Raw genomic sequence first — 19,346 nt, 5'->3', positions numbered from 1 at the left:
CTCTCTCGGTGCGCAGGAGGGTTTCCTAGGGGTAGATGCCACTGGCCTCCTTCACCCTCGGCGTGGCCCCTGTCCTTTCTGAGAGGGTGGTCTTCAATGTTGCCTTTGTGGGTCCCCTCCCTGTTCTCGTGACCGTCTCACGGAGCCAAGTCACAGAAACCGCCTGGGGCCCATGTGCTGGAGGGGGACAGGTGGGAAAGTTCAGGGCGGAGTCTAGGTGGCAGGCTGTGAGCTTGGGCACTGGCGAAGCGAGAGCCGTGGGGAGCGTGCTCCAGTCCAGACACAGACGTGCCATCCTTAGTCCCCCAGTGTGACTGTAGTCACGACGTCCATCCTAAACTCTGTTGGTGAGCGTTGCCCTGGGCTGGTGTCATCATGACTTGTCCAGCTGAATTCCTGGGACGGTGAGACCATTTTTAATAGTGTTACATTCAGTGTGAGTTACAGTTTTGCTTGTCTTTGAGCAGATGACCACAGGCTTGCTTGTGTCTAGGGTAGTCATCTCCTTGCAGTTGATTCAGAAATAGAGTGGTCATCGCTTTTGTTCGGTCATGTCTTCACACTGAGCAGTATGGGACACCTCCTGTGTGCCGGCTGCTGGACGTCATATTGGTGCACAAAGCTGTCCACTCATGGAACTTAGTTTTAGTGTTAGGAGAAAACTCTACTGAAGTGTATAGCAGTAAATAGATTGATTATAGTGTGTGTGGCAACTACCGTGGAGAAAACAGTAAGAATTGGGGGCGCATACATGAGGAGAGGGACCAGAACTAGCACAGACCTCTGAGAGCTGCGGGGGTGGCCACCGGGTTGCCTGGGCGCAGAGCATCTGGACGTGGAGGAAGCCCGTGCAGAGGCCCCACGTGCGTGTGCCCAGCGTGGGCGAGGAGTGCGGCACAGCAGGTGCGTCCCGCAGACTGAGCAGAGGGGCCGCGAGGAGCTGATAGGTCAGAGGGGAGGGCAGCAGAGTGGCCGGCACAGCAGGCGGGGCCGGGGGTACAGCTCAAGGAGCTGGCACTCACTGCGTGGGTGGGGCTTCCACAAAGGACGGTGGCGTGTGCTCCTTTCTGTGGGCCATGGGGCTTCCACAAAGGACGGTGGCGTGTGCTCCTTTCTGTGGGCCAAAGCGTTCCGTGTTTTATCCTGTCAGATGGAAGGCGCACTCTATTTTCTCCAATAACTTGACTGATTTGGAGATACTGAGTATGTCAGCCACCTAAGAGGAAAACGGCACAGATGCAGAGTAACTGAAAACTGCCTTTTGGAGCATTTTCTCAGTGTCGATTCCCCTTCCCTAATAGGTAGGCTTCGCTTCCTGGGGCCATCGTATTAGGCAGCATGCGTTCTGCAGCCATTTGGGGACGCGAGCAGTAATCTCTGCCACAGGCTTCCTGTCAGCTGGGACTCAGGGTCCACTTCGCTCTGTGTTCCCTGTTTCATAGGAATTCCGTCTCTGGTACGATTTCCCAAGTTTGTGCGTTTACTTTTTTCCAGAAGGAGAACTTGTCATGGATTGTGACGGGAAGTCAGAGTCCAGTCCTGAGCGGGAAGTGGTGGATGAGGAGACCAAGGGCACAGAAGGAACAGAGGGCGTCAAAAAGAGGAAAAGGAAACCTTACCGGCCAGGTACAGGGCCTGAACGGCGTGTGGCAGTCTCGTAGCAGCGGATCTAAGGAAAACGTGGGGAGGGTGCAGTTATCGCTAAACAGCAGGATGGACAGCTGCTCGCCCTCAGTAAACCGAGACTTGAACGTTAAAACCGAAGGACTAGGCTGTTTGAACGTGCTTTATAGGTGACCGATTCCTGAGGTTGATTGTGTGGTAGTTCGCCACAGATCATTAATGCCTCTTCCCAGATGTTACCCACTTTATCAAATACCTTACTGGTGGCTGTTTCCATGTTTTTTAAACTTGTTTTAGGGTCCACGCAAGAGTGACTGTAAATACACAATAGGAAGGTGACGGGTTGGGGCTCTTATGCCTTCTGAAGGTCACAGACCTGTTAGTAGTGTGACGATAAAACCCTGGTCCCTTCCTTCTGCCGTGGGGACGGGCGAAAGCTGTCTCCTGGTCAGATTTTATCTGCCCTATTGGGAAAAGTTATTGAAAATGTCACAATACAGACTCATAGGCTTTTTAAAGACAGTATATATATGTTGTGTATATATATATATATTTTAAAGACAGCATATATACTGGGTTGGTTTTTTTTTACTACTACTCAGGTATTAACCTTAATCAGTTTAATCTTTATTCTTCTGATTGCTTACATACACTCTTGGTAAGAGTGACCTAACCTACCTTTTTCGCTGTGTGGGGAAGAACTTTCTCACTGTGTTCGTGTCCTGCAGGACCTTGGAAGCCAAGCTGCCCTACGACAGGCCACCTGTAAGGACCTAGATGGGCATCAGCCACATCATTGTACAAAATGCTTTCATTTCTTCTTAATGATGAGGCTTATGAAAGTACACTTACTCTTTTTAGACACTGCAGATTCCTTCTGGGGACTGACAGTTTTTTCCCTCTCCACCTTACGTGGAAGTCGTCCGTGCTTTGGAGTGGCCCAGTAGGTCACAAGTGTACTGTTAGACTTCGGTACCGTAGGGTGAGGGCTGGTGGCATGGAGTGTGTGTCAGGCAGTTATCCCAAGCAATTCGCGTCTGTTACTGTATCATTGTGTCCCGCGGGGCTGTGTTACATTATTACCACTGTTTACTGGGAGGGGCCTTGAGCACTGGACAGTTAAGCTGCCCCAGTCCAGTACTGGCTGGACCGCCAGTGCCGTGTCCGAGGGCCTTAGCGGAGGTCCCCAGGCACTCTTCCCTGAAGTTGTTCAAATTTCATCTGGGTTATCAAGTAGCTTAGTTAGTATTTGTTCTCTTTTCTCCCTTAGCTAATGTACCAATAACGGTAAGCGATGCGATGCGAGTGTCTAAGGTCTGTTGAATAAGGAGTATTGACTCCGACATTGCGGACAAGAGCAAAGACGTGCCGTCTTACTTTCCTAATGAGTTTTTGTCTCTCTTGGTTAGTGACCGGTGAGGTAACAATAGCTTTAACCTCCGTATTTCTATGTCCAAACTCATGTAATTTTGCACTGAACTGAAATTGTTTAAATTAGCCTGTATTGAATCTGTAAAATGCTCAGTATGTAAGACTAAGCAGTTTCACCTTCCTCACTGTAGAAATATTGGGAGAAATTGGTTATTTGCAAAGGTACCCAATTCTTCTTCTGGTCAGGTATTGGTGGATTTATGGTACGGCAGAGAAGTCGAACCGGGCAAGGGAAAGCCAAAAGATCTGCGATCAGGAAAGACTCCTCCGGCTCCGTCTCCGAGCAGTTGCCTGGCAGAGAGGACGGTATGTGTTCGGGTTGGTTGGAGCCCCAGAGTGTCTGCGTCGCCGCTGACGAGAACGGCGCTGACCGGGCCCCCGTGTGACCACAGGGCTCGGCCCCTGCAGACTGGGCTCGCCCCACGGGTGCCGGGGATGGGTGGGCATGGAAGTGACGGGGGCCCAACAGAGACTGTTCCCTTGAGGGTTTTCACACGAGTCCCCTTCTTCCCTGTGTCGCGTGCGGGTGGTTCCGCACCACGTCCCGCAGTCACACACTCGGCCCTTCGTGGCTGCCTCCCGACAGGCCTTTCTTTGGTGGCCTCCACTGTTCGGCATGACACTGGGGACTTCCAGACGGTGTAGTTGGAAGGGCAGGGTATCCCAGCAATCTCTAACAAAACTGTGTGTTGTTTTAGAAATACCTCTTCCAAGTAGTGATCTGTCGTCTTCCCTCCAGTGTCAGAGAAAGCTGAATCACTGAGCCACAGCTTGAGAAAGCGGTGCTGACGTCATCGCTGTGGGGGGGGGGGTGCGGGTGTGGGGAGCACTTTCTGTGGGGCATGGGAAGAAAAGGTGCTGTTTGCAACATGTGCTCTGAACGGAGCGCTTCCATTGTTGGGGGTGGGGTCTCGACCTGTGGGTCAATAACGGACACCGCGGCGGGTTTTTAGAAGCCAGCATCCTAAGGGTTTGAAAGAAGTCTCTGCACGGCTATGAAAGGCCCCGGTTCAGAAACGTGACCAGTGCGGTGAAACTGCTTTTTGTGTTTTCCATCTCTGTGTCTTTATTTTCCCCTTTAAACAATTTCAGTTCTTTAGTGCAGCATTCTCCTTGTCTCTGCCATCTGTTGAGTTTTTGGTTCTTTTGCATTGTCCCCTTTTCCGAACCGCCTTTCTGACCGGTCAGTGGTCTGTCGCCAGCCTGCTCCGGAGTCCCCTCTGTCCCCGGGTCTGACTGGTGCGGATTGCTGAGGCCTGCACCTGGCTCTGCTCGGCCACCCTCCTTGGGTGTTGTGTGACGGACAGGCCTGTCCTCGCGTGAATATCGGTTCCACTCCCCTGTGAGTGTGTCTTCTGTACAGCGAGGTGTGCGCTCCCCGTCGTTTCTGTCTCAGTGAAAGGAAGACAACAAGGAAAAGTGTGTTTGTGTACGTGGAGCTGTGTCTGTGGGCGAGCCGTCCTGTTTCTTCGGGCGGGTTTGTCTGAAAGTCTTAGGTGTCACGTGCTCACAAACTTGACCCCTCTTTCCAGGGTGGAGCGAACAGGTGCCAGACACCCTGGCTGATGAATCTGCGTCCCTCACTGAAAACACTGAAAAAACAAAGAAGAGATACCGGAAAAGGAAAAACAAGCTTGAAGAAACTTTCCCTGCCTACTTACAAGTAATATTTCTCTTTGTTACATAGATTGTCAGTGAAAGAAATGCATGTTGTGTTTTGAAAAACACGTTTGTTGACTCTGTTACTTTTTTACTTGTTTTTCATGAGTTATCATAAATCTATTTCAACCTTCCAGGGGCTTGTAACAATTAACGTTTACTTTCCTGTGCTTTGGTACGTTTCACAAAGTTCTTTTTAATCCCGGTTTTTCTCTTCTGAGTATTTCATCAGATAGAGAAGGACAGTCCCGGGTGGAAGGAGGCACGCTCTCATGGAGCAGGCCCCGGCCCTCGGAATGTGCCTGGCAGGGGGGAGCCAGCGCCCAGGAGAGGCGTAGGTTTTGTGCACGTAGTCACGTTAAAACGGCTCTCGAACCCCTTTCAGGTTCGTAATCTGCTTGGGAGTCACCATGAGGCCACCACCCTGTCTGGGGTGTGTCCGCGTTAAAGCTGCAGGCGGAGCCCTTGTACTGCCCCGCATGTCGTCTGTGGATGGTGGCGCTCCCGAAGCTTCAGCTTTTCTGAGAGCACGAGTCAGTGCCAATAGTGTTGTGAGCGTATGAGTCTTAAATTTTAATTGTGGCCTCATCTGGAATTACTGAACTATTATTGTTCTGCTCTTAGAAACACATTAGAAAGAAGTGTATGGTGGTGTTTGCCTGCTGTACTTTCAAAGTAAAGGAAATCGGGATAAAAGAATCGACAGGATAGTTCTGTGCTGTTTTTGCATTTCCATATTCAATTTTTGTGTTCTTAAATACCAAGCTCATTTCTGCCTTCTTGTCAAAAATGCTGACAGAATGTCTATTGTTTCAGAATTTTATAACTACGTCATTTTTATGTGTGCTCATTTTTATCTAGGAAGCTTTCTTTGGAAAAGATCTTCTAGATACAAGTAGACAGAACAAGCTGAGTTTAGATAACCTCCCGGAAGACCCAGCTCCGCTTCCCTGTAGGACCAGCATGAACGCTCATTTCCTGGACCCGTCCTTAGGCCCGCTGCTGAGTTCGTCCTCTGCTCCAGCGAAACCCGGGGCTCACGGTATGTGGGCTCGTCCTTACCATGTGACGTTCCTCTTCCTCGAGTCAGACCTTTGAAACACTTTCAGTTTGGCCTCCTGCATTTTAAAGTCAGCTTTTTTGAGATGTAACTTGTATTCAGTAAATGTGACTGTTTTAAGTAGACAAGTGTCTGTAATTGCCACCAGAGTTGCAAAGGAGAATGTTAGGTTACACTTAGCAGAGGGCAGTGTGAGGGAGGTCAGTTTGGCTAAGAGTCATCAATATAATAATCTTCAGATTAAGTAAGATAGAGCTTTGTTAATTGCGCAGCCCCAAAACGTAGAAGCGATCGGCAGGAATGCCGTAGTGGGGACCTGGCTGGCAGGCTGTGGAGAAGTGAAACCCATGGCCATCCATGGGTTTCTCACCACTGACACTTTGGGCCAGAGGTGCTCTGTCAGAGGCAGGAGGCAGTCGCATGCCACGTGGGTCACTTGCCAGCACCCCTATCCCTAGGGCGTCGTGATGCTCAGAAATGCCTCCGAATATTGCTGCTTTCCCCCTGCAGAACTGCAGCCCTAGATGTAGCACACGCGGGGGCCTATTTAGCGTTGGAGTGAGGTCTGAGAACTGCACCTGGGTGTGAACACATGGGAGCACGCTAACATCGGCAGGCCCTGGCTGCCTCCCTGGTTGGGGGCGGGGGTGTGGGAGCTGGGGCCACAGGGCCTGTCCCCACGTCCAGGTGTCTGTCTCACTAACCACGAGGAAGTGACGTTCTCCTGACACACTCCCCTTCTGCCCGTGATCCCATTCGTTGCTCGGTTACTCTGATGAGCTCAGTTTGGAGGACACTCTTCAGCAGTCTCCCACTGAAAGGTGATTTCATATGTGGTCATCGTAGCTTTGTTAACTTGGCCTACTCCTGAGCGGAGAGCCAGGCTTTGGGCCTTGACTTGAACTTCTTGATGGAACTGGAAGCCCTCTGGGCACCCGTGTACGTGTGCACGCCCAGCTCTGCTCTCATCCTGGGGCCGTGCTGGTGCAGGTCAGCGCAGGCGGCTGGCTGGGTCTCCTTTCATTCCACCACCTCGCTGTCGCTGACTCGCTGTCGACACGTGGGGGGAGGCCTGCAGGCCCAGCACAGGGCACCTTGACTGTGGAAGGTGGGTGTTGCTGTGAACATCACGCCACTTAAAAGCTCAAAGGGAGATTCTTTGAGCTTGAGGTTTGGTGAGGAAGAGACCTCAGATGGGCCCGAGGCCGTATTGAGACAGGAGACACATAACTATGCACTTGTCCAGACAGCGGCTGGAGAGAAACGGTTTAGTGATAGAGCCGAAACACTGGGAGTGGAATAGGAGGAACATTTCAAAACTTAAACGTGATGTTCTTAGCAGTTGAATCTTTCTCAGCAGTTGGCCTTTGTAATGGGACGTTTACAAGTAATGGCTGTCTTTCATTCTTTCTTTTTCACATGTTATTCAATATAGCCCATGACATCAGTTTTAATGACTTATTGGTAAGGTATAAAATTTGTTCAGGTAGGGACAAGCTTTTCAAACGCATTCTTTTACAAAATGTTGTAATTTGTGTGTAAAGTTACACGGATTTAAAACAAGCATGCTCACAGGAGATAACCCCTGAAGGAATTACCAAGTATTTTTTCTTTCAGGTGTACTGGTGTCTAGAGAATACGTTATCAAAATAATTGCATATCTCTTAAAGCTTATGAATATTTGGACACGCAAAATTTATATTTTATTTCCATTTGAGAAGTTACGTTTCTGTCTGTGTATGAACTCGATTTGGAAAGTGTGTGTTTAATGGGACGAGACTCTGCCCTGTAAGCCGCATCCCCCTGATGTGAGTGCCTGACAGAGGACAGAGTTGGGCCACACACCTCAAGGGCCCCCTGTGACTTGTCCCCCTCTCGCATTCCACGCGTGATGCACCCACACGGTCCCCTCTGCTCACGCCCACCCTTCTGACCCCCACAGTGCCTGCGCGGCTCTCACCAGGGCCCCTGGCTGCCGGTCTTGCCCGCAGCCCCGCCCCCAGCCCCATCTGCTCCGCACCCGACCCCCGTGCCCGCAGAGCCGTGCCCGCCCTTGCTCAGTGGTCTCTCATGACCAGCACGCAGGCTCCCCGTGTTAGCCAGACCCTGCCTGCGCCCACCTGCAGGTTTCCCACACCCCATTTTCCTCACAGGGCCAGGGGCTCTGAAAGCGCTTCCCTGCCGACTCGCCCTGATGCGGCACCCTGTTCTCAGCCCCCTAAAGTCTGGGCAGCACCCACCCAGCTGCGGAGCGCCATCCTGTCCGGCCCCTCTGGGGACCCTCTGCGAGGGCCTGTCCGTGCTGCGAGCCCTGCCTGCACTGTGGATGCGGGCCTGCTGCTGGGGGTCCCAGACCTGGGTCTGCCGCGTACAAGTTAGGTGGCGGGGTCGGGGCGCCAGAGGCTGTTCCCCGTGTTGTGTTTGTCTTGCGTGCTCTTGTTTTCCAGCTCTCAGCTTCAGAGACACCACTTTCTCAGTGCATTTTTCTGCGTTGTTTTTCATGGTATTTTATTTCACTTTCATTGGCTGTAGGTCTCTAACATTTTATCATTCAAAACACTGGACTACCTTTTGTCTGAAACATCCTTTAGAAGTAGTAATCTTACTTTGTCGTCGCTCTAGCACTTACTCAGCATCTGCTGTACTCGGGTGCGTCGCACGTGGTTGAATGAGCGAGGCGGTTTTGGAATCAAACGTCTCTGGAAATGCCCAGACGTTAAAAATGTGTTCGCTGTGTTCAGGTACTGCCGACGACCCCTTGGCTGACATATCCGAAGTCTTGAACACAGAGGATGACATTCTGGGAATCATTTCGGATGACCTGGCCAAGTCAGTTGATCATTCAGGTATATTGAAGGCTGTTGGCCCCATGTCTGTTTTAGGGAATGAGAGAGAGGGGTCGGTGTGTGCGTGCGTGTCTGTCCTGGCGCTAACATGTCACTGATCACACTCAGCCTCCCCGTGCGCGTGCCGCTAGCATGTGGGACAGCTGTGCTGGGCTCAGGTGACTCTCCCAGTAGATTCTCTCTCTTCTTTTTAATGAGCGGTTTTCTTTTTAGTCGTACGTAATGTGTAAGTTTACCCAAATGTTACAAAGTCATTGTGCATGGAAGATGAAATAGAGCACACCGAATTGTGCTTTGCAGTAACGGTGATACTGAGAGAGCGTGCCAAAGAAGGTAGACTGCGTTCGAGTGTGTTGTTGCTTCAAAGGCCAGTTTGCGTGCGACAGCGCGTTGTGTCATAAACAGTCGGCACTTTGTGTGCTGGCCGCCAAGCACTTCACAGCGGTGACCTCCAGCTGACGCTGTTCACAAGGAGACTGGGTGCCAAACATTAGTTCAGAGTGTCAGAGCTTTTCTTGGCTCTGGGAGGAACGTGTCCCCCCGTCCCCCATGCCGCGGTCGGACTCGACATCTGGCACTGGCGCTTCCCGCCGGAGCCGGGGCCTATGTGGCGAGCCCTGTGCACAGCGCTCTCTGGGGCCCCCATCGCAGGGGTGGGGGCTCAGCTTTGTGGGGATTGGCACTTTAGAGCCACAAGGGGTGCTTTTGTTCCTCAAGAAGGATACTTACTTTGATTGAACTGTAACGTTAAGTGGCACCTAGGTTACAAACAGACGGTGCCTAATTGTTACTAATTTTCATGGTCCAGATAGAGGTAAGAACCCTGACTAATTCAGGGATACGGACTGTTCATTGCTTGGTTTTAATCACGTGGTAATGCAGGTGAATGGTGTTGGCACATGCGGCAGGCATACTCACTTTTTAATGTCTTTGCCTCGCTCCTCCAGCCGGAATGGACATCGGCCCCGTTGCTGACGACCCTTCCTCCCTGCCTCAGCCGCCTGCCAGCCAGAGTTCACGGCCGCTCAGTGAGGAGCAGCTGGATGGGATCCTTAGTCCTGAGCTAGACAAAATGGTCACAGATGGTAAAGTGTTTGCCCTACACCTAGGCTTTCTGAAAGACATGAGTAAATATGATTTTCAAAGATTTCTGCATGCTTCTTTGTAATTTACATCCTATTCGGATGATTTCTGTGCATGCTATTTTGTATCAGTATATCAAAGTGGTAATTAACATTTCTGTGTCTTTATTCCATCCTAGGGGCAATTCTTGGAAAGTTATATAAAATTCCAGGTAATTGTGTTCTGATTTTGTCGTTGACAAAAGCAGCGTTCCCCGTGCGGCCAGAACAGACTTTAACCCTGTTGCCGTTGCGTCCCCTAGAGCTTGGAGGGAAGGACGTGGAAGACCTGTTCACTGCTGTGCTCAGCCCTGTGGCCGCCCAGCCCGCTGCGCTGGCACAGGCTCCCCCGCCCCCCGCGCCGCCGCTGATGCCCATGCACAGCCAGGGTAAGTCGCCTGGAGACGTTGCCCAGGCGTGGGTCTGCTGTGTGTGTGTGTGCACATGCACGCTTGTGTTCCTGTGCTCACTAAAGCAGACTCGGCCCCGAGCCGTAGTGAGGACACAGGCTGATAGGAGAGAGCCACTCTTGTGCCGATGGGAAAGCACTCCTCCCTCGTTCCTCTCAGCCTCACCCCGCCCTGGAGTTTGTGGTCCGCGCGGAGCCAGGGCTCTTCTGCTTGCAGTGTCGGCCCTGGGGACCGTGCTGCGGTGCCTCCCGTGCCCTCCGCACCCACATCTCAGCTCACTTGCGCTCAGACCTCCTTGTACACGTGTCGGGAGAACTGCGTCCCCCCTCACCTGGCTGCCTCGGTTCATGGCTGTGTGCACACCCACCCTGTGCCAGTGATACTCCTCTTTGTGCGGGGGGAGCCTCTGGTCCGTTTTCTTCTCCCCCCTGGTCACTAGCTGCCAGGTGAGGTTCGGGCACCAAGGTTCAGCACGTAATTAAAATACTGTAGCTTTCACCAGTTCAGCCGTGAGACCGAGATGCGCCTTGCTTTTGGCCGGACTGAACGTTCCCCGTATGTGTCCTTGGTGGTGAAGAGCGCTTCGGTGTTTCTCAAGACAAACACAAGCTCCATCTCCGTGTTTTCTGATACTGAAAGGGTGTGTTTTAGAAATCAAGTCAGTTAAAGGTGTATTTCTTTTATAAAGGTTTCACAGTCATGTAAATCTTCTCACTGTGCAGCCTCATTAAAATGTTAGGAGGAGGTGGGTTTTTTTGTTGGGTACTTACCAAATTTTGCCATGTATACTATTTACCTTTTTGGCCAAAGTTTTGAGGGAAAGTACGAATGCTATCATACATGGATAATACTAATTCCACATCTGTGTAAGTGTTTTCAATTTTTTAATGCTTATGCATTAGAAGTGTAACTCCAGAAAGCAGTTAGAACAGCCACATGCAGAACAATGTTCTGGAAAACAACAATCAGTTTTGCAGGCTCCTCACACACACTGGTCCCACTACACCATGACAAAGGAAACGGGGCTGTGGAGACCACGTTTCCAAATACATGACTAATGGCTCTTAAGCACTGTTTTGCAGAAAAATATTGAAATAAAACCCTACTTTATTGAATAGCATCGCAAGTTTTTGGTTTGAAATATTTCCGTTGCCTTTTTATATTCATGAACAGCATGCAAACTGAATCCCTGTTTTCTCCTAAGATGTGTTTTCACGTGTGCCACTCATGAACGGGCTCAGCGGACCCCGCCCTCACCTCCCACACAGCCCTCTGCCTCCCGGAAGCGGACTGGGGACGTTCTCTGCCATCCCACCGTCCCCTTACCCCGATGGCAGGTACTGCACGCCCTCACCTCCTGTGGGCACGGAAGGGACCTTTGTCACAGACACGCCAGCATGCCGCTGTGTGTGGCCTTCCTGTATGTTACATTCAGTGTGGCCTTTGCCAAAATTCATGGGATGCTTCAGCTGGTTCACCTGGTTTTAATTAGCTTGTGCTTGAACGTTACTTTGTGTTTACTGAGGGATATTGGATGTTGTTTGCCAGAGATAAAAGTGCAGCATTTCATCCCATGGCGAGTGACCCTAACAGCTCCTGGGGCTCTGTGGCGCCCCCTGTGGAAGGGGAGGGCGACACCCTGTCGAACGCCCAGAGGAGCACCCTCAAGTGGGAGAAGGAGGAGGCCCTGGGCGCAATGGCCGCCGTGGCGCCGGTGCTGTACGCAAACGTCAATTTCCCCGGCCTGAAGGACGAGCTCCCGGGTGAGTCCTGGCTGGGCGGCCTCTGCGGGGACTGCCGCTCCTCACGCCTGCGAGACGCCACTTGTCTGTCTGTCTGGGCTCTTCTCCCTGCTGTCTAGAGCCTGTGTGGTATTGGTGGGAAACGTCTTTGTTTCCTTGGTCCCGGGTCCCGGGCCCCTCTTGCCCGAGAGCAAAGTTGGATGGATGGGTGATGTGCTCTTCGCCCCCTGCAGACTTTACAAACACGGGAAAGTCAGTGCCGTGTTATATGCCTGACTGTATGAAGGTGTTCCCAGAACAGTCAGAAGCGTTGTCAGTTGTGTCTGGCTCAGTCCTGAGCACCGCTCCCCTCAGCACTCTCTCACTGACATTCCCGCCCCAGCCGGTCCCATCCGAGTGAGTCCCATCAACAGAAGACATCGTGGCGCCCTGAACTTTCCGACTGACCCGGGGGTGGGGGTGGGGGGGCGGTGCATGGCGCAGCACCGTGTGTAGGCCGTGTGCGAGCCAACGCACATCTGCTGTCTTGCGCTCCTGCTGCCGGACGCAGGGGTGGAAGGGCCGCACGGCAGCTTCCCGGCCATCGGCACTTGGCTGCAGCCAGGGGCTCCCCCTGTGTGCCCCCTTGTGGCACCTGGTTCACTATCCGTGCAGAGCCGAAGCCCCCTTTCTGGCAGGAGTGGCCAGCGTCTCAGAGCAGGGGGTCTGTCCACGCTGCACCTGCAGGCTCCCTGTGCCTCTCCCCACCGGCAGCCGGACGCGCTCCCCGGGCATTGGAGCAGGCTGCCCTTGGAGCGGGCACAGAGCGTGTCTTTGCAGTCCCTGGGTTTTCAGTGACTTCACTGTGTGGCTCTGGGCCCCTGTGAAGTGGCTAGCATGAGGTCTGTTTTCAGTGGCCTCCTCTCCCCGCTCCATTCCCCTTCCTTCCTTCTCGTGAGGACTGCATTGTTTCTACCTGAATCGCAAACTGTCCATCCCACCCAAGCTTCGCTCACACTGTCCCGACACTGAGTTCCGTAGGGATGACTGGACAGCATCACTGCTCCGTGTCTGTGTGACGCTCACCTGCAGTGACACTGACTTCTTCCTGGTCAAAATGAGAGGCCCCTCCTGAGCACAGATGGCTTACAGAGCTTTCAGCTTTGCTTCTGGTCATCGCTTTACAGGAGAGGGAAGTTCTCATATAGGGCCCAGCAGAAGGAAGGCCTGCTAGAGTGTAGTTGGTGGCGTAATAATGTGCAGTTTTAATGTGAATATTTCACCTAAAATGTCATGTGTGTTGCGTGTGATACTCTTACAGACTTAATTGCTTATGATCTCGTAATAAGAGATTTTGTAATCAGCGGGCGTCTTTTGTGCTGGATATTGTATTTGACTTAAATTGATTTTGGCTGCTTAGCCCCTTTGATTTAAAACCATCCTAATTCTACATGTGAGGTTGGTAATAAGGCAGCACTTTTTTCAGAAAAAACCTTTGTTAGTCTGCTGTGCTCCATGAACTTTGTACTGCACAGAGCACTTAACGTGGGGCCGCCGCTTGTCTGTGAAGATCTGGCCAAGGAAAGTTTGACCGTCGGTGGTTTGTTAGCCTCTTGCCCGTGACGCGTTCCCACCGGCTCTGAAATGCGTGTGTTTCCTTTCCTTGCAGACTGGACCACCAGGGTGAAACAGATCGCCAAGTTGTGGAGAAAAGCAAGTTCGCAGGAAAGAGCGCCATATGTGGTATTTTTTAAAAATCCTGTGCATTGTGTCTCTGAACATAACATCTGAGTTGCACTTTTATCGTCTTAGGTTAATGAAAAGGTCTTCCATCGCAGAAACGTTATGTTCCCACTTGTACAACTAGCAAACAGCTTTGTTTTTGCAGTGACTTCCTTGTTCTTTCTGTCTGAACATGAAGTGTGACATTTTTGTAAGCCAGCTATCAGGTCCGGGGTGTCGAAGACTGGACTCAGTTATTTTAGGGGCGTGTCTAATTCATTTCGCTTCAGAATTGTATCTCTTGCAAAGGGCACTGTATTTGGAGGCTGCATTAGTGTGCTCTTGTTTTCTCCCACAATAGCTATTTTTCTACACAGTTCAGTAGAAAATTGTCCTGTAAACTATGAAGAGACACCTCTGACCACCCTTGTGGCGTGTCAGGGACACGTGCTTTTCCCGGCGCCATTCGGGAACCGTTAGAATCATCCTTCACTGTGATGGGTGGTTATTTCCTGAAGAGCCGGATTAAGATACTCAGCTGGACCCTGGTCCTTTCATTTTAAAGCATATTAAATCCATACCATTCTTTTGAAAACCCAGACCGAGTTCCTTTCCAAGTCGATGTTCTGTGCGCATCCCAGCAGTAGCAGTAATGGGGATTGGACAGACAAGAAGGGTTTCGGATGTGTTGACAGCCCCGTGTTTGATTTGCCTCGGCCGTGGGAGGGAGTGACCAGACGGGGAGAGTTTTTCTTTTCTTTTTTTTTTTTTTTTTTTTTAACTTTAAGCGTCAAATTCCAGATTTTAGATTTGGAGGACTGATGCGGCCTATTTTCCTTTTCTCTAAATTGTACAAAACGTGGATTCCTCCCTCTTGGAAGGGTCCGTTAGGAAGACCAGGACCGCCGATAGGATATGACACCTGGATTCTCGGGCCTGGCTCAGAGAGAGACCGAGCTGTGCGTGGCGGGGGGAGCGGAGGGGCAGCGTCTTCCGCCGCCCCCCCATTCAGCCTGACCTCTCCTTGCTTTTATGTGACGAAGCACAACCTAGCTACGTCTCCATGTCTCAGAACTCGTTGGTGTGTGCGCAGAGATGATTGTCTTCCCCGTTTTCACAGCAAAAAGCCAGAGACAACAGGGCGGCGCTGCGCATCAACAAGGTGCAGATGTCCCACGACTGCCTTCGGCGGCAGCAGCACCAAGACGGCCTCGACCCTGGCGTGCGGGCCGACGCCGAGCTCTTCAAGGACCCCTCGAAGCAGAGGGAGTCGGAGCATGAGCAGGAGTGGAAGTTCCGACAGGTGGGGGGGCCGTTCTGTTTGTCATAATTAGCCCTTCCACGCTGCATCGCTGCTCGAAGGAAGCTAGCGGTGCCATCTTGGAGCGTAGCTCTTAGGAAAACATTGATGTTCGGTGACAGGTAGGCACTCCTTTCTCCGTAAAGTGCATGCACGTTGGCTTTGGGCGTTTCCAGAGATGCCGGAGTAGGTGGTGCGCGGCCCCAGGCATGCGTGAGCCGGGTGGGCTGCGGGGACACCGTCTCCTCTTCAGGAGGGTCTCCAAGTGGGTGCGCTGTGGCAGTGGAGACCTCGGGCAGATTAACTCCCACGGAATTAAGAATTCGTGTCGAGAGAGAGCCAACAGCCTCTCCCCGAGACAGTTACCTTGTTCCTAACCACACGATGCTTCCCCCCCCATCCAACAGCAAATGCGCCAGAAGAGTAAGCAGCAGGCGAAGATCGAGGCCTCCCAGAAGCTGGAGCAGGTGAAGAGTGAGCAGCAGCAGCTGCAGCAGTCGGGGTCGCAGGCTCTGCTGGCGCCATCTGGCTCGGACACGCCGGGCGTGCAGAGCCCCTCGACCCCCCAGCCCGGCAGTGGAGACATGTCTCCGGCACAGTCATTCCATAAGGACCTGTTTACAAAACCGCTGCCCGGCGCCCCGGCTTCTGCACCTGCGGATGACGTGTTTGTGAAGCCGCAGGCCCCGCCCCCTCCTGCAGCCCCCTCCCGGGCTCCGCTGCAGGACAGTCTGCCGCCGCAGCAGGCGTTCTCGCCCGCACCTGCCGGCTCCCGGCCGCCGTCTCCCGTGGATCCCTACTCGAAAATGGTCGGTACTCCAAGACCTCCGCCGGCGGGCCATGGCCTTTCCAGAAGAAACTCTGCGGGCCTGGTGGAAAGCTGTGCACCCCTGCCCTCAGGACCGAGGCTCACTCCGGGCAGCGAGAGCACAGCCGGCCGGCCTTCCCCCGTCAGAGAGTCATGTTCTTCCTCCGTGACAAGCAGTGACCCTTATGCAAAGCCCCCAGACACACCTCGGCCTGTGCCGGCAGAGCCGTTCCCCAAACCCTTGGGCCCGTCCTGCTCTCCAGTCATTTCGGAACAGACCACCAAAGGCCCTCTAGCAGCTGCAACCAATGACCACTTCCCGAAGCCATCTCCTCGGGCAGACACGTTTCAAAGGCAGCGGGTCCCTGACCCGTATGCTCGGCCCGTGCTGACGCCCGCACCTGTGGACAGTGGTCCTGGACCTTTTAAGACTCCGATGCAGCCACCTCCACCCTCCCAGGACCCTTTTGGGCCTGGGCTGCAGGCACCCAGGCGCCCTCCCGTGGACCCATATGAAAGGCCCGCTCTGACACCCAGACCCGCAGATAACTTTTCCCAGGGCCAGCCCAGCGATCCGTACAGCCAGCCACCCCTCACCCCGCACCCAGCGATGACAGAGGCTTTTGCCCACCCCGCCAGGGCCTTTCCCCAGCCCGCAGGCACGTCGAGGCCGACATCTCAGGACCCGTACTCCCAGCCCTCAGGACCACCTCGCTCCAACCCAGACCCCTACTCTCAGCCCCCTGGCACTCCCCGGCCCCCCCCAATTGATCCGTACAGTCAGCAGCCACCCACCCCAAGGCCACCGACACAGGGAGACTTATTCGTTACACCTGCGGCTGCTCCGAGGCATTCTGACCCGTATGCCCACCCTCCTGGCACCCCGAGACCTGGCATTTCTGTTTTTTACTCTCAGCCACCAGCAGCACCACGGCCACGGGCGTCGGAGGGTTTCACTCGGTCCTCAATGACAAGACCTGTCCTCATGCCAAGCCAGGATGCGTTCTTGCAGGCAGCGCAGAACCGAGGTGCGGCTTTAGCAGGCCCTGTGGGGAGGCCCCCTGAGGCCTGTCCCCAGACTCCTGGGCCACCTGGAACAGGCCTTGCAGACACCTTCAGCCGCGTCTCCCCATCTGCTGCTCGGGATCCTTATGACCAGCCCCCCATGACCCCAAGGTCTCAGGCTGACATTTTCGGGACAAGTCCAGTTGCTCCTGATGCTGCTGACCAGCCTCAGCCTGGGTCCGAGGGGAACTTCAGTGCCCCTCCCAGCACCCCCATGAACTCTCAAGGCCCACAGTTTCCCAGTGTCTCCCAGCTTCCTGGACCGGCACTGACCTCAGGGGTCCCCGACACACAGAGTGGCCCCGGCAGTGCGTCTCAGGTGGACACAGAGAAGCTGCGACAGGTGAGTACACTGTGCACTCCCAGTGTGTGTCCATTTCATCACTAGTTCCTGCCCAGGAGTTACAGTGTATCTTCTACCGATCTCTTCACACTGCAGACAAGAAAAGTGAAAGTGGTGAAATTAACACCAGTTCGGCTGGGTTATTCCAAATCTACTTACAGGGTTTATGGATTCTTAAGGGCATTCTTTATTTAGGAAAGGTTTCGGTTTTGTGGTGGTGGTTGGGCAAGGGAAAGACCCCAAATAATCAACTTCGGTTTCGTGACCTGTTGCACAGTTAAGTGTAACTGGTGCTTCGTCCAACTTTAAAACAGGAGGGTATTCTAAGCGTCACCTTAGTCCCGTGTTGGGAGTGCTGGGACTTGGGAAGCCACTGGTTGTTGGGAACCCCAGTGACTTTAGTTTCTTCCCTCCAGCGGCAGAAGTTACGGGAACTGATCCTGCAGCAGCAGCAGCAGAAGAAGATGGCGGGTCGGCAGGAGAAGGGGCCACAGGACCCGGCCGCCGCGCCTCGCCCACTCCAGCGCTGGCAGCCCGAGGGCGTGAGCCCGGCTTTCACCCGGCCGCCGCCCCCCTACCCCGGGAGCCTCCGTTCGCCGGTGGTCCCGCCCATGGGGCCTCGGTACCCCATCTTCCCCAAAGACCCGCATGGGCCCTATGCCCCCGACGTCACTGGCATGGGCATGCGGCCTCACGGGTTCAGGTAATGCTTTCCACTTCGCAGCAGGCTCAGACTGCTGTTGGAAGGGGCCGGGCAAGTGAAGTTTCTCCTGAGTTAGGAGTTGTTACTGCTGTACCTCTTAGTCCCCTTGAGATATACCCAGTGTTACTTCCGCTAAGGAGAGGTCAGGGACGTTTTAAAAAACGCCGAGTTCTTATTTAGATGGCAGAGTATGTAAAGGTTAATCGTTGGGAAAGTGGGCAACACAGTCAAGTTGATGGGCATCTTGGTGGCCCAGCCACTGGCAGCTCAGAAATGTCTTTGACTTACAGAAAGGTTTCATAGGAATTTACAGGCACAAACACACATTCAAGGTTATTCTTCTAACCATTGGTTATAAAAGCAAAAAAGGTAGAAATTATCTAAATTCCCATCTGCAATAATAGCAAAAATAGTGATGGCTGACATTGATCCCGCTGTTCTATGCATTTGGGATGATTTATCTCAAGAAACCTTTACGTAGGTTCAGTCATACTTGTTTTGGAGGTCAAGGGCATAAGACGCAGGAGAAAGTGGTTGAACATACTCGGTTATGTCTATGTTGTGAGGTACAAGAAAGCCATGAAGAACATGGTGCTGTCGTAATTGATGGGGAAAGAGCTTTATGACTTCTTGGGTTGCACAGGTGGATTATAAACAACACAATTGCCTTTGCGTCAGACCGCAGCAACGATGAGGTGAACGCCTTGAACGGTGACCAGCAGGTTAACAGTGCTCACCAGGAAGCTGGAAGCTGACACTTTACACTTTTTCTGTCGCTGGATCGCTTTTTTTTAATACATTGAATACTTTTTTATGATAGAAAAACACCCTAAAATGCCATTTTCATTTATACATTTTTTTCCTTTTGGGAAACGACATCCTTATTTCCGCTTTGCACCATCAGAAAGAAGACTTTGGTTGGTTTGAGACAGTCCGGGTGTCTGGGGTGAGTGGGGGCAGACGAGTGGCGTGGAGATGAAAGTGAGCCAGAGACCGCTCTTTCCCCTCACAGCGTGGTGTGCTTCCCTCGGGGCTTAGGCCTGAGCCTGCACCTGGGGCTTCCTGGGCAGCGCGCCTGCTTGCCGCGCCCTGTCCCAAACCCCACCTGTTGCCCAGCTGGACTTCGTGCAGTTTTCTCAAGTGATTTACAATTCTGGGGGTTTGACCTTTAACGGCTCTGAAGGCCCTGGGCACCCCTTCTGCTACTGAGCGTGGCTGTGTCCAGGTTCCGCCACAGCCCCGAACTCTCTGGAGTGGAATCAGAGCGTCCTGCGGCGTGATGAACGAGAACCCTCTCTCCGGCTTTCTTTCTGTTTTTTCTGCATTGTGGACATTTGTGGAGATGGCTACACTGAAAGGATGTTTTCTTCCAGAACCTCTTTGTGATGAGATAGCCTTGTAAAGTTAATGGGTTTTTTGGATTTTTTTAAAAGATTTTTATTCATTTTAGAGAGAGGGGAAGGTAGACAGGGAGAGAAACGTCATTGTGTGGTTGTCTCTCATACACTGCTACTAGGACCTCTGGCCCACAACC

General features: G+C 52.7%; 1 protein-coding gene across 15 annotated transcripts in view; it reads left to right on the top strand.

The window, feature by feature from the left end:
- The window catches only part of KMT2C (lysine methyltransferase 2C), a 163,599-nt gene that overhangs the window by 98,086 nt on the left and 46,167 nt on the right, over positions 1-19,346 (top strand). For all 15 annotated transcript variants that reach the window (XR_005064086.1, XM_037029526.1, XM_037029514.1 and 12 more), the window contains 14 exons: positions 1,495-1,626; positions 3,241-3,360; positions 4,587-4,717; positions 5,575-5,755; positions 8,515-8,619; positions 9,567-9,704; positions 9,881-9,913; positions 10,004-10,129; positions 11,355-11,487; positions 11,699-11,913; positions 13,541-13,614; positions 14,714-14,896; positions 15,301-17,109; positions 17,526-17,812. Coding sequence is in view for 14 of the 15 variants with exons in the window: in XM_037029526.1 (XP_036885421.1) it covers positions 1,495-1,626; positions 3,241-3,360; positions 4,587-4,717; positions 5,575-5,755; positions 8,515-8,619; positions 9,567-9,704; positions 9,881-9,913; positions 10,004-10,129; positions 11,355-11,487; positions 11,699-11,913; positions 13,541-13,614; positions 14,714-14,896; positions 15,301-17,109; positions 17,526-17,812 (3,667 nt within the window). In the remaining variant the exon portion in view is untranslated. The remainder of the gene's footprint in view (positions 1-1,494; positions 1,627-3,240; positions 3,361-4,586; positions 4,718-5,574; positions 5,756-8,514; positions 8,620-9,566; positions 9,705-9,880; positions 9,914-10,003; positions 10,130-11,354; positions 11,488-11,698; positions 11,914-13,540; positions 13,615-14,713; positions 14,897-15,300; positions 17,110-17,525; positions 17,813-19,346) is intronic.

The sequence above is a fragment of the Sturnira hondurensis genome, unplaced genomic scaffold (genome assembly GCF_014824575.4).
Source record: "Sturnira hondurensis isolate 20B ecotype Veracruz unplaced genomic scaffold, ASM1482457v3 Scaffold0020309, whole genome shotgun sequence".
NCBI lineage: Eukaryota > Metazoa > Chordata > Mammalia > Chiroptera > Phyllostomidae > Sturnira > Sturnira hondurensis.
The sequence above is the reverse complement of the archived record's forward strand: the minus strand, read 5'-3'. Positions and strand labels throughout refer to the sequence as shown.